Source organism: Aedes aegypti, chromosome 3 (assembly GCF_002204515.2).
Source record: "Aedes aegypti strain LVP_AGWG chromosome 3, AaegL5.0 Primary Assembly, whole genome shotgun sequence".
Classification (NCBI taxonomy): Eukaryota; Metazoa; Arthropoda; class Insecta; order Diptera; family Culicidae; genus Aedes; species Aedes aegypti.
Window position 1 is genome coordinate 39,117,798 of NC_035109.1, and position 26,215 is coordinate 39,144,012.

The following is a 26,215-nucleotide window of genomic DNA, read 5'->3' on the forward strand; positions in this document are numbered from 1 at the left end:
CTGTGGTTGTTGTGCGCCATCCACTCCATAGGCTATTAGAGAATTTGCTCAAATATGCACTTGCGTTAGTTTTAAGCTTGTGTCATGTTTTCAGAAAATCTTTGACCACGGAAGCCTATTGACAACGTCATGTAGTGCTATTCATCTGTGACAGCATCCACGCTTGGGTTGCAAAATGGTGAGTCGACAACCAGGAAGGAGCGTCCAACATAGCTCTGGTCCTCACAAGCCCCTACCTCACGCTTCCACGGGTTTAACGATGACAAAGATCGCCAGCTAAGGGTTGCGTACTTAGCTGGTAGTGCAACCTGGGCACTGTTGTCCTTCTGACATCAGCTAGAGTGAGGAGGTGCCAGGTGGGAGCTTGGGATTTTTACCCTTTCCAAGCGAAACTCGTACATACAGCCGTATGGAATACCACCTTTTTTGTTGGGGGTTGAAACTACTGCATCCAATATTTAGAACTATTGTACCACCTTTAGTATTTCCTTCGGGAGGTGGCCGAGCGTCTGGTCCATCTGACCAGGGGCTCAAGCATGGTCTACCTAGGATGTGGCGGGGGTTCATCAGTGGGCTCTGGTGAATCTCTACAAAAAAAAAACACATAATTGTAAGTAACCCTGAACAAGCGACCTGGTACCGCTTTCAAAGTGCCTTTAGCCCAACCATTGGAGTGCCAACCGGCACATCAGGATCGATGCCAGTAAGATCCTAATTACGGCATACTGGCTGCAAGGACAAGGACAAGGTCAAGGACTGTATCAACACGACGCAAAAGAGCTGACAATCGCTCTATTCCACTTCCTTAGTAAGAATGGGTGACACTATTCTGAAACTGCAGGTGGGCTAATGGAACGGTTGCCCCCGTCCCGTTAAAACCGTGGCAGGCCTCCTAGTACGTTCAAAGCTCGCCACCTTAGCTGGTGGAAGTAGGCTCAGATGCATATTCCTGACTAGCGTCGATCTGGCTCTGAACCCGGTACCCCATGAAGGACCGTGTCAGCCCTCGCGTGGACCTCACTGCAAGCAAAGATACCCATGGGATCACAAGGACGACTACTTACGACGGGTGGAGATAGCGGCTAGGAGGGGGGACCCTTAAGCATGGAAGTGAACAACATCAACGTAGGTGAAGCAGCGAATCCGTTCGCAAAAAGTGGCTTGCCGAGGACACCACCGAAGCAATACCAACAGCAGGAGCTGGAACACCAGCAGGGCGAAGATGAGCTGCACGAGCAGCGAACACGTGAACAGGAGCGCGGGATAAGCCGCAAAGTGAGCAGGAGCAGCGTGAGAGACAGCAGCAACATCAACTGCAAAGTGCGTGGAAGTTACCCCCGAGGCAATCGAAGGTGGAACTGGCAAAAACCGTCGTAGATGAGCTTCGAGAATTCGTCGATAAGAGGCACAACGTGCACAAAGACATTAAGGACCTCGTGGCAAGGATTCAAGGAACCCTCTGATCCGCCGTCAAGGACTGGAGGAAAGTGATGCAGAGGATTGAAGCTGTTGAAACCGGGTTAGCGGCGACCAAAAAGGCCCTGGCAGCTGCGGTAGTGCAGCCGGCAAAAACCGGCATAGCCCCTCGAAAAGATAGCAAGGGGAAAGAAAGGTCAGCGGGAATAGGAACTACGCCAAGTTTCACCCCTAAAAGACATAGGTCGTCACCAGGAGACGAGAGACAGGCTGTATCCAAGAAGCCGAAAAGTGCAAATCTAAAACCGGCGGATGAAGTGCTCAGTGAGGGACCTGGCGATATCCCATGGCAAGAGGTCCGGAACAAGAAAAAGAGAGGCAAACAGGAGAGTGCCAGAAAGCAAAGGCCAATCAGGAAGAAGGCAAAATGCGAAGCTGTCGTCGTCAAAACTAGTGAGGACACTTATGCTGAAGTCTTGCGGGCCATGAGGACGGACCCTCAACTAAAGGAGTTTGGTGCCGATGTTCAGAAGATCAGACGCACCCAGACGGGAGACATGCTCATCGAGCTAAAAAAAGACTCGGTGAACAAAAGCTCGACATACAAAGAGCTAACCGAGAGAGTCATGGGCGAAAAGGTGCAGGTGAAAGCCATGTGCCCTGAAGTGACACTCCAATTGCGGGATCTGGATTGGATCACCACCGAAGAGGAAGTGAGGACCGCCATAAAGGAGCAGTGCGATCTGGAAACGGTGCAGATGACAGTACGGCTAAGAAGAGCACCGCTTGGAACACAGGCGGCGTCGATAAAGCTCCCAGTAGACGCAACCAACAAAGCGCTGGAAGTCGGGAAAATTCGGGTCGGTTGTTCAGTATGTCCACTGAAGATCTCCCAGAGACCGGAGGGATGCTACAGGTGCCTGGAATACGGCCACCTGGCACGGAACTGCGAAGGACCAGACAGAAGTAAGCTCTGTAGATGGTGTGGCGACGAAGGTCACAAGGCGCAGGATTGCAACAATCAGCAAAGGTGCCTGATCTGCAAGGACAAAAGTCGCAACAGACACGCGACGGGAGGCCCTAAGTGTCCGGCCTTCAAGCGAGCGATAAATTCTAAACCGCAGTGGAGGTAACTCAGCTAAACCTCAACCACTGTGACACAGCGCAACAGCTGCTGTGGAAGTCCGTATCGGAATCGAAGTGCGACGTAGCTATCCTTGCCGAGCCGTATCGAGTACCAGCTGGAAACGGTAACTGGATCGCTGATAAGGCGAAGACAGCGGCAATCTGGACGATGGGGAGGTATCCTATCCAGGAAATAGTGTTCCAGGCGGACGAAGGCTTCGTTATTGCAAAGGTTAACGACGTGTGTGTATAGCTGCTACGCACCCCCCCGCTAGACATTGGACCAGTTCAACGAGATGCTGGACGAGCTAACCGATAAGCTAGCCAACCGGAGACCAGTCGTCATCGCTGGCGACTTCAATGCTTGGGCAGTTGAGTGGGGCAGCCGTCTCACCAACCCAAGAGGGCGTAGTCTACTAGAAGCGCTGGCAAGGCTGGACTTAGACTTGAGTAACGAAGGAACAACCAGCACCTACCGTAGAGATGGCCGGGAATCAATAATCGACATCACTTTCTGTAGTCCTGTGTTGACGGGAAGCCTGAACTGGAGAGTCTGCGATGGGTACACTCATAGCGATCATCAGGAGGTCCGGTATAGAATTGGTGGAAGAACACAATGCTCACAGAGAACGAGTACACCTCACGAGCAGATGTGGAAAACGAAACGTTTCAACGAAGAGCTTTTCGTGGAAGCCCTCAGAAGAGAAGAGCAGGTTCTGAACTTGAGATCGGAGGAGTTAACGGCTGCGCTGGTCGAGCATGCGGCATTACCATGCCACGGAAGGTCGAGCCGAAATACAGACGTCGTCCGGTATACTGGTGGAATGAGACACTTGGCAACCTCCGCAAAAGATGCCTCCAAGCCAGGAGACGGATGCAAAGAGCCAAAACCGATGGTGAGAGGGAAGAGCGAAGAGTAACACTGAGGGCGGCGAAAGCCGATCTGAAAAGAGAAATTTCGCTGAGCAAGAGAACGTGCTTCAAGGAGTTGTGTCGCGATGCCAATGCAAATCCGTGGGGAGATGCATACAGGATGGCGATGGCCAAGATCAGTGGTCCAGCCGTACCCGCTGAAACATGCCCAGAGAAGTTGCAGATTACCGTCGACGGGTTGTTCCCACAACACGCGCCAACGGTCTGGTCACCGACACCGTATGGCCAGGAAGGTGAAGAAAGAGTAAGCATTACCAATGAGGAGCTCATAGAGGCGGCCAAGAAAATGAAGCCGAAGAAAGCGCCTGGCCCAGATGGTATCCTCAACGTAGCGTTGAAAGCAGCTTTCACGGCCAACCCAGATATGTTCCGGACATCACTTCAGATCTGCTTAAATGAGGGACATTTCCCAGCACAGTGGAAAAGGCAAAAACTGGTTCTGCTACCGAAACCGGGTAAGCCCCCCGGTGAACCAGGCTCGTTTCGGCCGATATGTTTGCTCGACACACTCGGAAAGCTGTTGGAGAGGATCATCCTCAATAGACTGATGGCGTTCACTGAGGGAGAGCGTGGACTGTCGGAGTGGCAGTTTGGATTCCGGAAAGGAAGGTCAACGGTAGGTGCCATCAAAACAGTGATTGACACAGCCGACAAAGCAAGAACAAAAAAACGAAGAGGTAACCGTTACTGTGCTGTCGTGACGATAGATGTGAGAAACGCCTTTAACAGTGCAAGCTGGGAAGCCATTGCTGTGGCGTTACATAAAATGAAGGTTCCGGATTATCTGTGCAAGATACTAGGAAGCTACTTCGAAAACCGGGTCTTGAGCTACAGCACTAGCGAAGGACAGAAGACGAGGTCGGTAAATGCGGGAGTTCCACAGGGCTCTATCCTGGGTCCAACGTTGTGGAATGCTATGTACGACGGAGTGCTGGCGCTTAGGCTGCCAACAGGCGTCAAAATCGTTGGATTTGCAGACGACATCACGCTTGTGGTCACTGGTGACTCACTGGAAAGGGTGGAGGTTCTCGCTACAGAAGCAGTGGATGCAGTCGAAAACTGGATGTACGAGAAGAAACTGGTGATAGCCCACCAAAAAACGAAGCTGTTGCTTATCAGCAACCGAAAAGTGGTGCAGACACGATGGTGAAATGGCAACGCGAGTGGGATACCGCTGAGAAGGGAAGGTGGACCTATCGCCTTATTCCAAATCTGGCGAAATGGGTGAGCAGATCCCATGGAGAAGTCAACTTCCACTTGACGCAGTTCTTGTCAGGTCACGGCTGCTTCAAGAAATATCTGCACAGGTTCGGCCACGCAGAGTCGCCGCTCAGCGCTGAGTGCCCAGTCGTAGAGGAGTCGCCGGAACACGTCATTTTCGAGTGTCCACGTTTTGCTGCGGAACGTAGCGAAATGACAGCGGTCTGTGGTGCTGACGTAACCGTAGACAACGTAGTGGATAGAATGTGTAGCGATGAGGTGATGTGGAACGCGGTGAACATGGCGGTGACGAAAATAATGTCATTGCTTCAGCGGAAGTGGAGGGAGGAACAAGCAAGTGCGCGCGGCGACAACTCGGGTCGGGTTTCGTAGCCCGGTCGTATACTGCCCGAGTCGCGCACAAATGTTGGAGAGCTAAATGGCTCCCGGTCGGTTTCGGGGGATCTTCCTACGTCGGGGAACTCTCTGTCGGAGTAGGATGGATCCGTCGTCGGGGACCATTCGAGTAGAGCGCGAGATGATGGAGCGCTAAATGGCGCACGTGGCGCGACCGGAGTAGGCTAGATCCACCGCCGGAGACTAGACCGAGTAGAACGCGACGTAGTACTGGTTCTGGGTCGTTGAGGCGCCGGTGAACCGGAAGTCTGTCTCCAACCGGAATCGCCGAACCGACCGGTAGGTAAGCGAGAACCTGGAGTGCTAAATGGCACGCGTCCAGCACCGAGAGAACTTCCTTCGTCAGGGAGTTTCTGGCACCCATGGTATAATGAGCCGAATGGCTGAATATGGCATGTTTAGATAACAAATTAGGAACATTAACAAATTATTAATGGGAGCCGAAGGGCTCAGCATGGCATGGCATTCGCTGATAGCGAAAATTTAGGAACTAACAAATTAATGATGGAGCCGAAGGGCTTAATGAAGGGTGCGCGTAGCATGTGTCGCCTCTTCTTCGAAGTAATACCGCAAGGTGGTGCCGGAGAAGAATTCTTTACGGTGACGATGTACCTAGGAGACTGTTTTTTAGTGGGTAGGCGCCCCATTGCGAATCCCACACAGTGCCAAACCATACACTGTGGCATGAGCATGAACAAATACAGGGCAGTCTTAAGAAGATTTTTTTTAACTCCTAGAGATGCATGAAAAAAAAAGCATCCACGCTTACAGAGCCTTCAGTCCTTTTTCAGGGCTACCAAATGTTATCTGGTTGATGTTTGTTTAGCTGATTTTGTAGCTTGGTATACTCCATGCAGAGGAACCCATAACTACAAACACCGGAGCATACCAGTGGTTAGAGTTCGCGGCTACATAGAGAAGCCATGCTGAGGGTGTCTAGGTTTAATTCCCGGTCGGTCCAGGATCTTTTCGTAATGGAAATTTCCTTGACTTCAGTTAATAACTGTGGAGGTGCTCAAAAGAACACTAAGCTGAGAAGCAGGCTCTATCCCAGTGGGGACGTTAATTCTAAGAAGAAGAAGAGTAAGGAGAGTACGAGCGTTAATCGGTAATCTTATTTATACCGTTCAGAAATGAACATTGTGATATTCGGGATGGTACAAAAATTCTTCAGCTGTATGAATTAAAAGAAACGGACATCTTAAGGAAACGGAAGGAATATGATCGCAATCTCCACTTGAAGCAGACTGTCGAGGAGTACCTTCGTACTTGTGAGAACAAAGAAGATGGAGAGCACGAGAATGCTGCCACCAAGAAGCATAACGAGTTTGCTGCCACCAAGAAGCATAACGATTTCCACGGTTCCAAACGATGATAACATCGAATATTTGCCAACAGGAGCGCTAAACGCAGTCATCAGAAAGCACATCAACGTCATGTCAAAAGAGAATTACTGCGCTATGGTACGGGCTACCAATGTGGAGCAGCGATTTTGCATGTAATCTACGGACTACATAGTTATAACGTGATCAAAAAGCCATTGCATTGCAGACTTTCTTCACGGGTCCTGCAGGATGCGGCAAAACTTTCACGCTGCGTATCCTGATGGAGACAATCAACCGCTTCAGTGAAGCTTACAACGCTCAGAAGAACGCGTATGTCACATTAGCTTCCACAGGAAAGGCAGCTGTTGCTATTGGAGGAACAACAGTGCACTCTGCTTTCCGGACCACAATGCCAAGACAAAATAACTCGAAGCTTAGTTTTGAAACGCTTCAGATGTACCGGAATGCTTTTTCAAATATAAAAGTTGTTATCATCGACGAGGTCAGCATGTTCGGAGCGGATGTACTGAATACTATACACACGCGCCTGCAAGATACTACTGGAAATTATGACGAACCGTTCAGTGGAATCGGTGGAATCACCATCATTTTCTGCGGTGACTTACGGCAACTACCATCCGTAAATGCAAGAGCCGTTTACAAGCCAGCTGGAAACTCTTTCAATGGTGCTGTTCTTTGGCAAGTGCTTTATTTCTTCCCGCTTGTCAAAGTTATGAGGCACTCCGATGTCGAATTTTCCAGTATACTTACCAAGATTGGTAACGGCCAGAAAATGACTGCTGATGAAACTAAATTGATCAAGAGTCGATTCCGTACTGTCGAATGGTGCTAGCAGAATGTGCCAGGAGCAATAACACTGTACCATCGGAACATGAATGTCGAGCAGTACAATAACGAGGCGCTAACTGATCAGGATACACTGGAGTGTACCGCCAAGGACGTATTTGCGGGATATAGGGATGCCGGCCAGTTGGCATGTTCTCGCATCAAGCTCTACAAGATAAGATGATTAATATTTTAATTTTGATATTGCGCATTTCTTTCACCACTGTATCGCAGAAATTTTTACAAGTGCGGAAACGCTAATAAAAGTGCGCAATTGCATCAAATCGGGTAGGTGTCTTTGGGGGACTTATTCTTCGTAAATCAAAGAATAAGTGCTCTGAAGACACCAACAGGATTCAATGCAATCCCGCACTTTTATTCACACTTTCGCACTTATGAGGCCGCACTTCGCAGTCCAGTAGTGAAAGAAATACACAATATAGTAAATGATTAAAACAGATTTCATTCTGTTGACTGAATGACATTTCATTTCACACAATGACAGCTCGTCCCGAAAAAAAAATTTTGCAGAGGAGTGATTCAAACGCGATTTGCATACATAATTCAAACGTGTTTTAAAAATAGTTTCAGTGCACTAAAAATTATGAAACTTTGGATTTTGGATCAGTTTTTAACGTAGAATCATAATATGTTAAAAACAGGATACCTCTATACAAGCCAATTGATTGAAGTTGTGACCATAGTATCACCCCCATTTTTGAAGAAAACGGTTTATTTTCGATCAAATTCATGAGTTCACTTTAAAATAAATGGAAATCATAGTAATTTCGACAATGTTCCCATAAGTTTGAACATTTATTGAGTATTCTTGGAGAATGCTCTGACTTTTTTCTTGATACTCATCAGGTGGTCCCATCAGGTTCTGCACAATTTTCTCCAAAAACGTTTCGGTGTGCTACTGACCATATTTTCTTTTCGAAAAATCGATGGAGCTGTTGCTTCTCTTCCATCCTTCTTGAGACGCCGTTTGACTATTGCCCAATATTTTTCAATGGGGCGTAGTTTTCGGCATTTTTTCTACAAACTCGACTATTTCCTTCTTGAGCATCTCAAAAATAGCTGAAGCATAGTGAGCCGATACCAGCCAAAACAATGGAGACGTGGTAAGCTTTCTGTAGATGGGCAGAAGCCATTTTTTAAGGCATTCAGTTTTGTAATTTTCGCCGTTGATTGAACATGTTGTGAAATATGTAGCACTTTTCATGCCGCAGGAGTAAATTGCAATGGATCATTGAAGGTGGTTTTTGTCAGTGCTCACCGCATCAAAACAAAGGCGCCACTGTATATGGGATTTAAAACTGTGACAGCATTGCTGTTCTATCAAACACTCAAGGCTACAGTGGCGCTATCTATGCTTTGCATAGCGGCCGTTTTGGTTATTATAATGATCCATTGAAGCATTGATTCATAACTGTGGGACATTGAAAACCATACTACACTTATGAATCAAAGCCAAAACGGATGTTGTCACTAGCACACCATTCGTTTACCTCACAGATAAATTGCTGTTTTAGTGATTGATCCATAATAAGGATCCTTCTCTTCAACTGATCGACATGGGTGGGGTGGACATCGTTTACCATTTCTATCGAAATCAACACCACAGACAAACAGACGTCACACTCTCATCGTTGTCCATCGACCACCTTTTTAACGGTCGATTCAAAAATATGGTAGGTGGCCGATCCGCCACCCGCAGCGCTCGTATCGTTTTTGGTCGTGTTTGACGTTTACACACTATCGTCATCTGTTGGCCCGTCGGCCAAACACACCGATTATAGCATTGGGCGTACATGTCTTCGTGACTATGATTTTGATTAAGATTTGTTCTAAGTGTTACGTCTGTTTTTCTGTGTCAACACTTTTTGATAAATAATCGCAAATTTTGAGGTGTGTTCTCAAAAATAACTATATTCTGCAGTGCCAGAAAAGTAATTTTGTTATGTACAGCGTCGCCAAGTTTTTATTCATATTTTGTTCTGAAAATGACCCTTAGTTGATCCATAACTGTGGAGTGATTGTATTTTAATATGTCAATATGTTAGAAAATTGTGCATGAAAAAATGTGTCCATACCGTGTGGGATCAAATTCGTGCATCTAAGAAAAGAATCTTAATTCGTTCTCTTTATAAGAAAGGCCTACTATTTGTATGTAGGGTACGGAATTTGAAGCTGATAACTAAATTTTAGATGAAATTTCCACATGTAAATAACGAAAACACAACCACACCCTACTCTCACTTTTCAATCAATTAAATTTGTAATTAGTTATCATATGGCTGATTTCCTCAGCATTGAATCGACCAAAATTTAAAATCAATGTGTTATTAGAATCGTTAATCTTATATTCTCTGAAAAGCGCTCACAATTTTTTTTGCGGAAAAATCTGAAAACTATTATAATCAATGAAACAGAAAAGTTTGGGTTTTCTTAAACATACTAAAAACACAAAAATTCTGTGAAATCTCAATCCAATCATGTACGCGCCATTATTTGAACTATTGAAATCGGTTGAAAAATGGCAGAGATATTGACAAAAATGATTTGCGTGCGGCTCAGGTGAACCCAAACTTTTGCACGATACGCATCATACTCAGGGGTGAACCCAAATTTTTGCGCAATGACTTGAGTGACACTGATTTTAAATAGTTTTCAGATTTTTCCGTAAAAATTTCGTGAGCACTCTTCAAAAATTATAAGATTACGATTCTAATTACACATTAATTTTAGATTTTGGTGAATCCAATGCTGAGGAAATTAACCATGTTTTTGCAGTGTCTTTTTTTATTGTCACGACTTTGACTAAGAATTTAGTACACAAAATTCAATTATTTTTTTTTTTGAAAAATACAATTTAAGTAAGTATGTGTAAGCTTAGTGTTCTAATGAGCACTTCCACAGTTATTAACTGAGAGCTTACTATGCCAATGACCATTTTTGCATGTGTATATCGTGTGGCAGGAATGAAGATACTCTATGCCCTGGGAAGTCGAGAAAATTTCCAACCCGAAAAGATCCTCGACCGGTGGGATTCGAACCCATAACCCTCAGCTTGGTCTTGCTGAATACCTGCGCGTTTATCGCTACGGCTATCTGGGCCCACTGGTTCGCCACTATATCAGAAAATATTTGTTTTCAAACGTCAGGTAGAGCTTTGAACCCTCCCAAATTTCATTGGAAACAAAATGCAGCTCTCGTTGTTTTATTTGAATTGATTTGATTCGTTCGTTCTGTACCACAAGAAACAGAATTGAATATCCCACGAGCGAATGGAAATGGCACAATATTGTTGTAGAAGGACTAGGTGTAAAATGCACCATCAGGGTATATTGTGTCATCGCAGTATCTTCCAGAAATAGGTTCTTTTTTTTAGTATCTAGGGCTCATGCTGGATTAACTTTCAAAAATTACATTGAGAGCATTCATATCAAATGTAACAAATATGTAAAATGTCTCTATCCCCTTATTAATAGAAAATCAAAACTTTTTCTTTATTCAAACAAATTTTCAGGCTAGCCATGTTGTATGCTGTACCAATATGAAATAGCTGTTGGGGATTTTTTTTTATTACCGTACGGGTTTGGGCCGAAGGGTATCAGATTTTCATGAAACTTTTTCCACAGGCAGGGCTCATGGATATATGAATAAAAAAATTGAGAAAAATTCAGGGTCGCCTATTTTTCCGGAAAACTCAGGTGGAAATTTTTTGTTTTCCCTTGATACTACTTACTTTGAAAAATCATAACTCAAGAACGAAGCATCGTATAAACAAAGTTTTTGTATGGAAATTTAAGCAAATTTTCTCAAAAATCCAAAAAAAATATGAACTGGAAAAAGTTTTCCACAAAATTTTCCACCGTTGGGAAAATTCGTAAAGAAAAGCCGGAAAAACTATGCCCGAACTCGCGGAAATTTTTTAATAAAATATTTTTAAGAAAGAAACTTTATAAACTTCAATTCTGGTAACTTTTGGGATGTACTTTTCTTTAGTTCCTGATCTATGGTCAATTTTGTAAAAAATGCAAAGATTTGCCATACATGCCTTTTCGTTTAAAAACCATGACTCAAGACTCATCATGACTTGTCGAACCGGATTCAAATTATCTAAAAAAATATGAAATTTTTGAAATGGAATCAGTTTCCCAGGACATTTTTCACTGTTTATGAAAACAAATAATGAAAACCCGATTAGCTATTCCAGCTTTCAAACAAAGTATATTTGAAAAGAGCGATCAATAAGATCCAATCCTACAATATTTTTCAATACGCTCATTTTTGGTTCCTAAAACATGATCAAATATTGCTAGGATGAGCTGTTTGAACCATATATTTACAAATTTATAAGTTCATAAACAAAATTTCTTAAGAACGAAACTACATAGAAACAAAGTTTTCTTCAATCAGAATGTAGGCAATTTTTTCCTGTTAGGTAACTACAAAATTGACAGTTAAATAAATGGGTAGACAATATGACAAATAGGTATTTACCAATTCAAGTTTAAAGCGTTGAAATGGCTTGAGAATCATAAGTTTACCAAAAACTAACAAAGAGCAGTGAGAAAGTGCAAGTGTTGTCTATCAGCTGTATATTCCTCGTTATTAATTTTTGGAAAGTGAAAAAAGTTTTCCCCAAGCTGTCGAAATGGTCAAAGTTCAATATTACGAATAGAATTCTTTATGCTGTAACCCCTTCGGACTGGACGGCCACAAATCAGTAAGGACAAATCTACGATCGATCAGCCAAGGCCTCATCAGTAAGCTTCATTCGAATGGAGTTCGGTGGATTACGGAAAAGATGAAAATTTGCGTGAAGTGCTCCATTACCGGTGACCAGAAGGCTCTCGTAACGGATCTTCCAGAAGCAATGGCGTTTGAGGAACAAGTTTCACCACTATCTTCGTTGGCGTCGCCAAAGGAAACTCCTTCCTCGGGTGAGTCAGTTGGTTCTATAAATAATGTACAAAAAATACAAGAGCTTGCTAAATTCTTGGAAATTTCTTTTCAAGTAAAATCTTCACGTTTGGATGCTTCTAGTAGTAACTATCGCAATGCTTCTATGGATGAAATGTTCAATCAAATTTTGAGTAAAATAAAGACTTGGTTTCCACCTAATATTGTCGATGTTACAGAGGATTTTAATTCCGTTTTATTAAATTTGAACTCAGCTGTTACAAAAGCTGAACCTGACAAGCAAATTGAACTTCTAAAATTACTTCCTAGGAATTGGTCATATGCCAAAGTTAAAGCTCATTTTGACGTGTCTCAACACGTTATAACTGAATCAAAAAAAAAAAAATACAATTTAGGGATTCAACCACTTAAAAAGTAGGACGACCCTCGCATGGATCAAATGTCCAAGACATGGTTTCAAATTTTTACCTTACTGATGATATCAGTCGGCCATGTCCTGGCTTGAAAGATACCATATCTATTAAGTTACCCAATGGAGTGCGCCAAAATGTTCAAAAACGCCTTTTGCTTGACCGTTTGGATACTTTATATAAACAATATTTGGAAACCTGTAAGAGTGAACAGGAATCTGTCTCATTCACATCGTTCTGGAAACTTAAACCAAAACAATGTGTTTATACAAAGGATTCATCGGCCATGAATGTTTGTGTTTGCATGATACATGAGAATATGAAATTCATGGTTGATGCATTGAAAAAAACTAATTGCTTTGAAGTTCATAATACAGAAAAAAAACTTAACACCTTTTTGACTAGTCAAATGATATGTCCAGATAGTACAGATGATTGTTACTTGAGGTCCTGTGAGGATTGTAAATTAAAGAAATTAGATTTTGTTGCCAATCGCTTAGATGAAAACAACGTTGAAGCAGTTAAGTATTGTTTTTGGATTATTTCTCCTCGTTGTGAAATTATCAACAAAGAGGAAAATGTAAATGATTTATAGAAAACTTGAAAAATCTCACAGAGAAGTTTCTTGTGCATCAATTCAAAGTAGATAAACAAAATAAATTTATAAGAACTAAAAAGGAATCACTAGTTGAAAACAAAGAAATAATGTGCCAGATGGATTTCGCGGAAAATTATTCCTGCGTGATACAAGATTCCATTCAAAGCCATTACTTTGTACGACCTCAAGTAACAATACATCCATTTGTAATTTATTACAAAGACAAATCTTCGATCAAAGTCTTAAATTTTGTTGTAATTGTTGACATAAGAAAGCATAATACGACATCAGTTTATGCTTTTCAAACAAAACTAATTTCAAGATTGAAAAATAAATTTCCTGAGCTTGAAAAAATCATTTATCTTTCTGATGGTTGCGGAGAGCAGTACAAAAATAAATCTAATTTCAAAAATGTATGCAACCATGAAAATGATTTTAAAATTAGAGCAGAATGGCACTTTTTCCCAACCTCACATGGAAAAGGTCCATGTGATGGTATCGGTGGCAATATTAAGCGAATGGCTAGAGATGCTAGTATTAGAAAGTCAGCGGAAATTAATAACGCCAAACAATTTTTTGACTGGGCTGTGTCGCAAAAGGTGAAAGACCAATTTAAAAAAGATTGGGAATTCATCTATGCAACTGAAAATGACTATTCAGAGGCTGAAAAATTACTTCTGGAGATATCATTCATTTATTCCAAAAGACGAACGAAGCATTTTTGCGAGTGAATTCTCAGATGCACATGAAAACCAAGAAAATACTCTTAATACTACAAAGAAACGAAAATCTTCTGGTGGTAGCAACCAAAGGCAATCTTCCCGGTTGACAGTTAGATAGATAGTTTTAAGATAAAATGTAAGTTATGTACTGAATAATTGAATAAATAAAATTAAAGAAAAATATAAAAATAATCTTATTTGTTCCATAGAAAAGAAAGAATCCCTTGGAATGGAAAAGAAACAGTTTTTTCAGCTTTGCTTAACAGTGTAATGTTTCATGAAAAATATAATCCAATCCGACTTATACTTCATTAAAACCAATCCTATATCGTTTCTTTCAGATCTTTTAGAAAATTTGCAATTGCTTTGATAAAAAAAACCTTGTTTTTCTGATGCTTCGATTGAAATATGGATTTTCAAAGAAAAGGCTAATATGGTCATTTTTCACAAAATTGACCATAACTCAGGAACAAAAAAAAAAGTACATCCTAAAAGTTACTAGAATTGAAGTTTATAAAGCTTCCTTCTCAAAAATATTTTAATAAAAATTTTCCGCGAGTTCGGGCAAAGATTTTCCAGCTTTTTTTTATGAATTTCCCTAACGGTGGAAAATTTTGTGGAAAACTTTTTCCAGTTCATATATTTTTTTGATTTCTGAGAAAATTTGCTTAAATTTTCATATAAAAACTTTGTTTCTACAATGTTTTGTTCTTGAGTTATGATTTTTCAAAGAAAAGTCTTATATGGCACATCTGGACATTTTTCACAAAATTGGCCATAACTCAAAAACGAAAAAAAAAATGCATTCCAAAAATTTCAGTGATTTAGGATTATAAAATTACCTTCTCGAAAATATTTTTTTTTTTAATTTTCCACGAGTTCAGGCATAGTTTTTCCGGCTTTTCTTTACGAATTTTCCCAACGGTGGAAAATTTTGTGGAAAACTTTTTCCAGTTCATATTTTTTTTGGATTTTTGAGAAAATTTGCTTAAATTTTCATACAAAAACTTTGTTTCTACGATGCTTCGTTCTTGAGTTATGATTTTTCAAAGTAAGTAGTGTCAAGGGAAAACAAAAAATTACCACCTGAGTTTTCCGGAAAAATAGGCGACACTGAATTTTTCTCAATTTTTTTTATTCATATATCCATGAGCCTTGCCTGTGGAAAAAGTTTCATGAAAATCTGAGACCCTTCGGCTCAATTTGTACGATAATAAAAAAACCCCTATATTAAAATGCTATAAAGATTATCGAAAAGTTATTTGAGAAATGTTGCTACATAGGGTGCAGAACCACTTGGCCACTTCCATGATTCACTTTGGCATGGGGGTTTTTTCTCGGCCGAATTGTCTAGAACTTTGTAGCTTTGTAGCCGAAATGGTTCAAAAGTGCCAAGAATAGGATCCGGCTCCCTATATGTTAGAAGTTAATCAAATAATTTATGAAATAATAAGTTTTCTTGACAAAAAAATTGTTTAGGCAATAAATTTATCCATGCGAAAATACTTAAAACATTGAATCAAAATCAAAGAGAGAATTTATTGCTGAAAAAAAAACACTATGGTCGATTTTGTTGCAATTTTTTAACCATTCATCTGAAGAAAACTTGCCCATGCCGAAATTCCTTGAAAGTTAAACCTTATTTTTAGACATAAATTCCAGCTATGTATTTCCTGAGAATATCCTTTATTAGGTTTGTCTATTTTTCCATTTATTTTTTCGGACATTATACGACTTGAGCAAGGGGCCCAGATAGCCGCAGCTATTCAGCATGACCATGCTGAGGGTCGTGGGTTCAAATCCCGCTGGTCGAGGATTTTTTCATAATGGAAATTTTCTCGATTCCCAGGGCATATTGTATCTTCGTACCTGCCACACGATATACACATGCAAAAATGGTCAATCGGCAAAGAATAAGTTAATAACTGTGGAAGTGCTATTAAGAACACTAATCTGAGAAGCAGGCTTTTTCCCAGTTGGCCAGAAAGATGATGATGACGACTTGAAGTTAATGTATGGATTTCTTTAGTGAATTCTCACAAGGAAAATCATCACCACCGGACACCTCGAGCAAGGTATCCTCAAAACACATGAGAAATTAGAATGCAGTGAATATGCTGCTCTATGCTGAAGCAGCATTATTTGGATTATTCGAAAAAAAGACCAGTTATGGGCAACGGAGATGTCGAAAAATTGCGCTTTCGCATATAACAAGAAACTAGATCTAACAGTAATCAATCGATCGACAGCCGGACGGTTAAGCATTCGGTTGTCGCACGATTCACCTAAGTCAGAACAGCCACGCTAATGCTGTGTAAGACAGGCGAGGTTTTCTCACTACAAGAGGTTTGTACAACTACAACATAAAATAACGTAACTTCTTAAGCGATTTTTTGTTAATAATAACAGTAATCATGTAGATTTTGATTCTTGGTAAATAGTTTTATTATTTTTATTTTTATTGTCATCGAAAATTCTGGGGGGGGGGGGGGGGCTGGATGATTCTGGAGGGGGCCAGGCCCCCCTGCCCCCCCCCCCCCTGTTCCTGCGCCAATGTATGGGATTATATTATATATTCATTATGGTTTGAAGAATTAGTATCTACAATGGGATGATAAATTTGTACTTACATTCCGGTACTAACACATGTCCAAAAACATTTCTCAAATTTTCTTAATAGTAAGTTTCATATAAACCTACATCGTCTTTGGGCCACCTTTAAATAGCTACCTAGAAAGCTGAAAATTACACAGAACACTATTTTCATGGTAAAAGATTATAAGGAAGATATGAGAGATTGGATTTTTGAACTTTTTTTTTAATTTTGAACCGTCCTAGAACTGCATAGTATCTGCTGCATACATGAGTATTTGGAAAAAAATAGCTGGATCTTGCCACAACGAATTCGTTTAGAATGGGATTGCGCTTTATACCCTGTTTTGAGAGTTGTTGACTATGGTTTCATATTTTTAGAATTTAATATCTTAGATATTATTGCTACAATCTATCGATTTTTTTACGTAATTGCAAATTTGGACTAACGTTTTCGACGAAATTCTCAGTTAAAATTTCATATGGGGCGCATATCACCCCGTCTTCCCTTATTTAGCTTATTCGATTGGATCGAACGGGCGTTTTATGTTATCGCTTGGAATTCATCTCGTTTGGTTGTTCGATAAATTGAGGTGGGGCTGGCTGATGGCAGATCGAATCAAAACACACACGTGTGTGTGTAGTAAATAACTGTTGCAACCAGCCGGTTCGATTCGAATGTTGCAATCGAACAATTGTTATCGATAGATTGTTATCCGGAATTTGCAATTTGATTTTGTTACATTGCTTCTTTTCCCCCGCAGGTGCGACGGCGATTGATGCTTTGTCAGCTGGCTATCGGACAATATTGATTGACGACTGTTGCCGTGGAGTGGATGTGAATGACATCGAGAGCACCAAACAGACGATGATATCGAACAACGGGGTGATCATCAATTCCAGAGAGGTAATCTATTTTCGGGTGGATTGAGAGGGTTTATTGGGTATATCTTACTAATCAATATGCACTGATAGGAAAATTTAGATGGGTAGTACGAAATATTTTAATTGAAATTCATCTTCATACGCAAAAGTTACATGAGAGCAATAGGGTGATCCAAATGACAAAATAAGTTGTAAGACTTCATCCAGGTAAACCTCGATGCAGTGAACCCTCGATCTTATGCACTTCGATTTGATGGACGTTTTTCCTCGGTTTTACGCTTATTAAAATTTCATGTTTTATTTTATTATCTTCAACTAATTAAAAACATACTATAGACATACTTTCAGTAATCTAAAAATTTGAAAGAGGTTGTCTATCAAATACTTTATGCTTATAGAAGGGTGGGTTGTATGGTTTTGTACAACAGCGTAATAAATATACAACCAAAATCCTTACAAGTGGGCGGAATTGTATGATCTTCCTTTCTGTACGATACGTTACACAAGAAACGAATTTACAGTGGATAGTCCAAACACCTCTTGACTCAATTTCTAGGCTAGGGGGCCGTCCATAAATGATGTAGCATTTTTTGACTTAGTTTTTACACCCCCACGTAGCATTTAGTCACAAATGCTTGTACCGCCTATTGGAAAATACGTAGCACATCAAGCGACACCCCCTCGCTTCATTTTGATATTTGTTTTTCTTAGCGATTGTGCCAAAATAAAACATAGAAATAAAATATCGGGCCTTCCTTAGCAGAGGGGTTAGAGTCCGCAGCTACAAAACAAAGCTATGGTGTCTGGGTTCGGTTCACGGTTGGTCAAGGATCTTTCTGTAATGGAAATTTCCTTGACTTCCTTAGGCATTGAGTATCATCGTACTTGACACACAATATAGGAATGCGAAAATGGCAACTTTGGCAAAGAAAGCTCTTAGTTTGTAACTGTGGAAGTCCTAATTGGAACACTGAGCTGAGAAGCAGGCTCTGTTCCAGTGAGGACGAAATTCCAAGAAGAAGAATAGTTATTTATGCAACAAGTTGCAAAATGATGATTTTTTCAGCACAAGTTGCACATTTATCCAACGAGGCTCGCCGAGTTGGATAAATGCAACGAGTGCTGAAAAAATCGAGTTTTGCAACGAGTTGCATACAACATTTTTTGCTATTTCGAAAAATGCCGTTTCAACTGGATGAACTCTAAAAGCACAAGCAAACATTTCAAGAGAACCCACATAGGCATACAGTCATGAGTAGTTTCAATTCAGTATTTTTCAATCACGTAGGCTGTGACAGTAGTACCCATGATTGTCACAAATTTTCTCGCTCCCATGGGTTTCATGCAGATCTTCCCTATTAGAGGAATGAACAGGTAAGAAAATGCTGGACGATCCGATCCCACATCAGAATCGCCAAGCTGTGTCGGAACCTGATCACACAACGGATGTAGACTTTAGTGAAGTGACTCGCCGTGTAAACCAAATGGAAAGTCATTTCGCTCGAGTCGAGAATGTTCACCTCGCTGTAGGACACCGACAATCCTCACCTCACGCCAGATGTAGAATAAAATCAAGAATCAGATGCAATTGTGCTTATCCTATGTGGCATGTAAGGCAAGACTAGTCGGTGAGGTGTCGACTCGTTTCCATTTGATTTACATTAGTCGCCTCACGTCACCCGAGGTGAGAACGACTCGTCTCGACTCGCACGCCGCCCAGAATAAGCATGACATGAAGAGACTGGGACACTGGGTTATTCGGTTGACGAAAACAGTACTGAAAAGTGCTACTTTTCAGCACCGAAAAGAGTGCTGAAAAGTAGCACTTTTCAGCACTGTTTCTTTTGGTATGAAAAGTAGGCTGTTATGTTGATCAACTTCCCAATGAAAAGTTGATTGATTTGCAACGGAATTGCAAAAAACATGTTTCATGTTTAAGTTACATAATTTAGATTTCCAGTTTCATACAGTTTAAATTCAATATGTAGAGTAGTTTTGCAGTTGTGACCATGAGAACATATAACAAGTTTACAGCTGGAAGAAAGAAAAAAAAATCTTTGTTTTGATTGCTGAAGCTAACAGTAATGAGTTAGGTACTAACAAATCAATATAATCAGATAATTTGTTATATTAGTAGAGGGTTGTTTTTGTTTTTATTGTTCGTTGTTAAGAAAAATACTTCAGTGAATATGATCAATGAAATACCACAATTTGGGATGGATCTTTATCGTTATTATCCAAATTCAAATCCGAAAGGGACGAATACAATGTAATATTCACACAAATATTTCAAGCTTCATTGAATCGGTTTTACTGCATTTATCATGCTTTCTATCATCATTTGAATCATCATTTCAAAATACAAACAAAAAAAGTTTGATAAAAAAACTGTTTGTCAATTTTGTTTTTTCAGCGCTGCTCTTTTTACCGACATGATTATGCTACGTCCACTCCCTCCCCCTCGTCACAAATCGTCACAAATTCGTGAAGCCCTCCCTCCCCTCTGAAATGCTACGTCATTTATGGACGTCTGGTCTGGATAGAGACCCAGATCATCCTGATATATTCATTGTAAACTACCGTGGTCGATATGAAAATGGTCAAAAACAAAACCTTGTATTTACGTCAAAACATTTATAAATCAAAAATTGCAGTTGCCTTTAGGGATTTACCCTACGTAAATCTCAAATGTGTTATTTTTATTTCTAATTAAAATACCTGAAAAGTTCGTGATGCTGCCTTATTAGGAGAGAAAAAATGTATTGTACGTTTCCTTAATTGATGGAGTCTAAGGTCGATTGCCCTACCTTTTCCAAAGTAGAACGGTAAAAGAACATTGCTTAACATTTCATTGAGGGTTATTTTCTTTCCACTAATAAATAATTTACCTTTGATTAATATCGATAAATGGATTATCTCGATTATGGATATCATCGTCACTTTGGTTTATTATATCTTTTAATGAAAAATCAATGTCAATCTTTTTCCAAAAAAAGTAAAAAAAACTTGATGTTTTTTCTTTACCATTCATTGGAATCATTGCTGAAAAATTGTTTGGGCTATTTCTAAATGTTACGTTCGAAATCAAACGTCAGTGAAATCAAAACAAAACAAATATGAATTGATCGAATTGATCACACTGATCCCGTCGTAATCGGTTTAAATATTAATTGAGGAGATTTTGCGGAAATCAGAAGGTAACTATTACAAATTCATTGTTTTCTATAAATGATTCTATGGATTGATTTTTGTCTTCATTGTAGTATGGAGGATTCGCCGAAAACCCAAGTGCCTGCGTGTGACACAGCATTGGAGGAAGACTTTCGAGAAGTAGAGTTTCTGGAGTCGGAAAACGACCGCGAGACTTTTCCCAATCCGGCCATCGAAACGGAATAGCTTTCTTCGGGCTTTTTGAATGTTTCTCTGCCATCTGATTTTGAAGAGGACAACCAAAGCACTGGAAGCAATCTTTTGCACCAATCGCGTTCAGGAGATACAGTATGTACGGAAGGAGCTGGGTCGAATCACGGTGAACAAATGTGCTTCAAGATTAATCTTTCGGTAGGAGACTATAAAAAATACCAATTTCATTTTGTTGGTGTTTTCTTTGCTCGCTGCTTTCGCGCTCAACATTTGATGGACCCAGTGTATAAGCGGGATGTGTTCGGTCGTTCAATTTCGGAACCACAACAGTGTATTTGGGAACATACTAAAGTCTTCATATCCCACGAAGTTCTTTTCGACCACATTGAGGCTGAAAAGAGTGTCAAATGGGCATCTAAACAGTCACCAGATTTGTCCGACATGGCGAAATTTGTCCTTTTCAAACACGGCAAAACCAAGAAGCTATACACGTTCAGCGATTTGAAAGAAAACACCAAGTTGTTATCAAAATGGAGTAGTAGTGAAGTTCAAATTCACATATTCAAGTATTCCATCGTTGTTGTAAGTCATACTCTGTGGGAAATGGTTAACAAGAAACTTTACATCCGGAATTGAAAGATAAAACTGGTGCACCGGCAAACCAAGTAATATTTAGTTGCATCAATCAACTGAAAGCAACCCATTCGCATTTTTCTGCTATGTATGCATCTTGGGAGAAATGGGCAAACTACATTTTTGCTGAACCAGGAGATGTACGTGCTAAATTGATGAAGGAGGCGCTTCCAGATGAATATCTGCACCTGTTTCGCGCAGTTCCACTTTCGGAAGGAGATCAGCTTCGAGTGACACGGCAGGGCTTGCAGGTGGCATATAATATAACGGAGAGCGTTTCATCGTCGATTGATATTCTGTGTGAGCGCATTGACTCAATCGCTTCGAGTATTTCAGATATTCGAGTACATGTCCACGAGCTTAAGTCACAGGTAAAATCTTCGCGAAGCCTTCTGGAAGCAATGGAAGTTTCTTTGCCACCAGAAGAGACTGAGTTTAGTAGAAAGTTGGCATCCAATGTAGTGGATGTTGATGATATTGATCATCGAGAATAGTTGCAACTAGATTTTGAGTAAAGTTATGGAAGAAGATTCTTAATAAAGAGTAAATAAATGAAAACTGAACTACCGTACTCAAATTAGGGACGTTCCGATACTTCCGATACATCGGAATATCGATATTTTGCTTTCGATATTCGATATTTTGGTATCGATATTTTCTATTCAATATATCGGTGATATCGATATTTCCTTCCGATATATCGTAAACCAATATATATAGAAAACAATTGTAGCGTTTGAGCATTATCACTAGCAAAAACGTTAAGCATTTGAAGGTGGTACAGCCCTAGACCGCTATATGAGGGTTGCCTCCTTCTTTTCTGTTACCATAGACAAACATTTGAGATAAATCTGTCTCTTAGAAGAATTTGACGCATCCTTCAGCAGTCGGGAATTGTCTTAGCCATGTTCTTGTGAAAGCTGGGGATAGGAAATGATAATTGACCGGATATCCATTTACACCCAGTTGAAAAATCGCCGGAATGTTTCTCAAAATCTGCGTACATAAAAATTATTTAATGATCTGACATTCTCTAAAAGCGTGAACGAAAATTGCAGAGAACTCTACATGCTCTAAGTGAAAAAAATGTAGGGTTTTCTCTAAATATCATGTATTTCTTGTTTAAATATAAGGAATAAATTAGATTTGGAGAAAACCCAAAGTAGTATCCTTTCGAATTGTACTAGAACATACATTCTAACAGAATATATTTATGAAAATGTCAGTCAAAACAGCAATAATTTTGAGTATTCAAAGATTTTTGTCGAATTTAGGGAAACTAAATGGCAGGTCACTGTATTTTTATAAGTTTCATTTATTATAAGTTACTCACTGAAGCATCGAATTTACCTCCGGCTGAATATCCGCATTTGGAGAACAGTTTAATACAATCGTAGGTGGCGAATTTGGTGAAAGCAGCCTGAATTGTGTCTGAAAGTGGCGTTTTATCTGTTTCTTTGTACGTTTTTTTTTTCAAATATCTTTTAACGAGTCCAAATACCACTTCAATTGGGGTATAAAATGGACAGTAGGCTGGCAAGAAAACGGGTAATATACCCAAGGATCGTAAATATTGAATTATGTTGAAGTCGCAGTGAATTTTGGCGCCATCCATTATCCAAATTGAGTACCTTCCCGGATAAGACCGAACGTTACCGTTTGAAAGGGCCATTTTCCTGCAACATTCAAAGAACTTTTGCCGGGTGAATGTTCCATCGGTTTCAAAGACTCGACAAGCCATTTTTGCCCTAGAAAACATAGACAAGAAACCCTTGGTTTCCGACAAAACTCCCCTCTAAAAACAAGCCTTTGACCTCTGATTCCATAACCCCGATTTCTCGTTAGCTCACGATTGGCAAATGCAACTTCATCTAAAAAAAAATCAGTTGATGGAGATCCCATGGAAAACTTTTCAGCTCTTCAACATATCGTTCAATGTCGGATTGACGTATCTGCATGGCCCTTCCTTCCAAAGATTTCCAGGATAAGCCATGCGCATGGAGAATTTTACAGATAGAGGAAGCACTGATTGAAGTTCCGAAGTGGATAGCAAACTGCTGTCGGGCCTCTTCAAGGTACAAAATAGGATGCTTGAGGTAAAGTTCCACTAACCAGTTCCGTTTTTCTTGATAGAATTTCCGGAAAACAACCTGCCGCTTGCTGAAATTCAGGGCTGCGTCTCGCTCATAATCAATAATCCACGAACTTATCGTTGATTTACATTTCTGATAGAGCGTCTACAACTGCGTCCGTGATAATCCGAGAAAGTAATACCCTGGGAGGGAGAAACCGATACAAAATTTAGGTACGTCATAGTGAGCCGAGATTCTGCTGTCACGAACTGTCACGTTGAGCCCAGATCTTGAAGAATGGACAAACTTGATAAAAGCGCGTAATTGATCAAAACAAATTTTTGCATTCCAACAAAGTTGACAACAGTCGGTTGAAAATCAATTCCTGCAACACCCAAAAGCAATGCCACGATAGTACCTTTTAATTTGATCGAATATAAAGTAAAGAAACACGCAGCTTTTTACTGTTTTCCAATCATCATTAAAATTGAATGCACATAAAACTATGGCCCTTTTTCCAAGTTTGTCCAGAAAGATCGAAGGTACACAACAAAAGAAAACTAGCGATTTTCCCCAAGCCTGCCTTGATTGTCGTTGGTGAGCGGAAGTTATCTTGCAATTTGGAAAAGTGTTGTGTCATATTTCGTGTGTAGTATCGGTGCCTCCCTCCCAGGTAATACCCATTTAAACAATGGTATTTCGTATTGCTGCTGGCTCGCCGGTGCCGAACATTTTGAATTATTGAATTTTCTTCCAAGCAGTTCATTTTGGCTATATTTTTTATAAAAAATAAACAGTTAAAAGTAGAACTTCAGAAATCGTATCGCGTTACCTTCGAAGAGGAACTCTGTTTTGAAAATATCGGAGATAAGCTGTTTGTGTGAGTCGGTCTAGTTGACAGATTGAGGTGTCAAAATTGACAAGGGCTATTTCTACGACTTTTCGAAACACGACTGTTATAAACGGTCGTGTTTGGTTAGGAAATCAACCTATAATATGATATTTCCAAATTGTATCATTTTTTCAATTGTTTTTCCAAAAAGGCTGGTCAGATAAGAATTGATTTACCAAAAACAAAATTTCCAAAGTAAATGATTATCAAATTAAACAAGATTATAAAAAGGCAATTGAAATAACCTATAGAAGAATATAAAAATGATTGTTTAATTGAAAAAGCACTATGATTCTCATTTTCAAAGTCGTGCCCATACTTCCTGGGATACCCCGAAAGCTATGATGCTGAAAAAGTGCCAAAACCTTATTACTCAATATAGGGGAACTTACGTATTCTCGGCAGCTTAAGCCGATGCCGTGCTTCTTTTGTAATTTTCTCGGACATCAACAGACAAATTCCGTGTTTGCCTATTTACATTTATGCGTTGCACAATCCTCTATCGATTCACACCGACAGATTTGTCAAAATGATTTTGGAAACGTTTTTAGAACACTGCGAGCATCCCTTGTCAGTGTGACTATTGTCGGCAGCCTCAATATCTTCGGCAACTTTCCCATAACAACTGCTGGTGAATCTCTTCGGCAGCTTCAAATCAGTGACATTTTGGGGGGGTGGGGGGGATGCTCATTTGAATTGATGACATCTCCGGCAATATCGTTTGTTTAGTCTCGGAAATCTCGCCAGCGGGAAGCGGGCAGAACAAAGATTCATCTGAATGTTTCCATTGATGTGTTTTGATAGAAAAATACTGTATATTTGGCGTTTGAAATTTGATTGCCGATAATAGTCGAATGGTGCCGAAGCCGTAAAGTCTCTCTATAACGAAAAAAATAGCTGAATAATTAATTTTTTATCATATTTCATATGCTAACTGAACTATACTACCGTGAATCGCATGTCAGTCCCATCTTTGGAAGTAGGATCCTATACCATTTCCTCGAATACCATTACCTGTTAACATTCCTATCAGTGATTTTTTATTCTTTCAATAATTGGCTGTTCTTTCGAGGTTATATGATAAGTGTAAAAAATGTAAGCAATGATATTCCCTTCTTTGAGTTATATGCTGTTCTTTCGGATTGTTCTGTTCGAACTAAAATTTGAGCGATTGCTGTCGAAAAATTCGACTGGCACAATTGTCTTGAGCAAAATTCAAAGTTGACAGTCACTTCAGATGAGTAACCTTGAAAATTAGCCCCTACATTACTTGTTTGTTTTACATTTTGTCAGTATTCCAATTTCTTACAAAAGATTTGTCCTTCGTTTTATTATCGAATATTCATTCGAAAGTTGCTCTTGCAATGTGATTGTCGGCATCATAACTGTTAACGTTTTCATCATTGATTTTTTTCTTCGTCGGCTGTTCTTCAGCGATGTACTTTTTAACCCTTCCATTACCAACCCCCCTAAACGAGTGTTGGAAAAAACACGTTTTGGGCTGTATCTTTTTTGTTTTTTGATATTTTTAAACCAAACTTTGACACAAGAAGCGCATATCCTTCTAGTTTGAGGGCTTGGACAGAATTTTAGGATTGGTCACCTGGTTCCGGAGATATTCCGGAATCAAAATGGGTGTTTCGAAATGGCCACTTTCGAAAAAGTGAATTTGCAATATGAAATCAGCTGATTTTTTACAATGATTAGCTCTATAACGATGAGGACGGATGTCTACAAGGCCATCATGGTCACTGCATGCCGCGGATCACAATTTCCGGATGTTCCGGGGATCCGGTTCCGGGGCCATTTTTGGAAGCGAGTTAATACTATCATGCGACACATCAAACTTCATGA

General features: G+C 40.2%; 1 protein-coding gene across 2 annotated transcripts in view; it reads left to right on the plus strand.

Annotated features, from left to right (window-relative positions):
• Positions 1–26,215, plus strand: part of LOC5580264 (nicotinamidase) — a 255,502-nt gene that overhangs the window by 220,321 nt on the left and 8,966 nt on the right. For both annotated transcript variants that reach the window (XM_021855789.1, XM_021855788.1), the window contains exon 8: positions 17,281–17,423. In XM_021855789.1, coding sequence (XP_021711481.1) covers positions 17,281–17,423 — 143 coding nt within the window. The remainder of the gene's footprint in view (positions 1–17,280; positions 17,424–26,215) is intronic.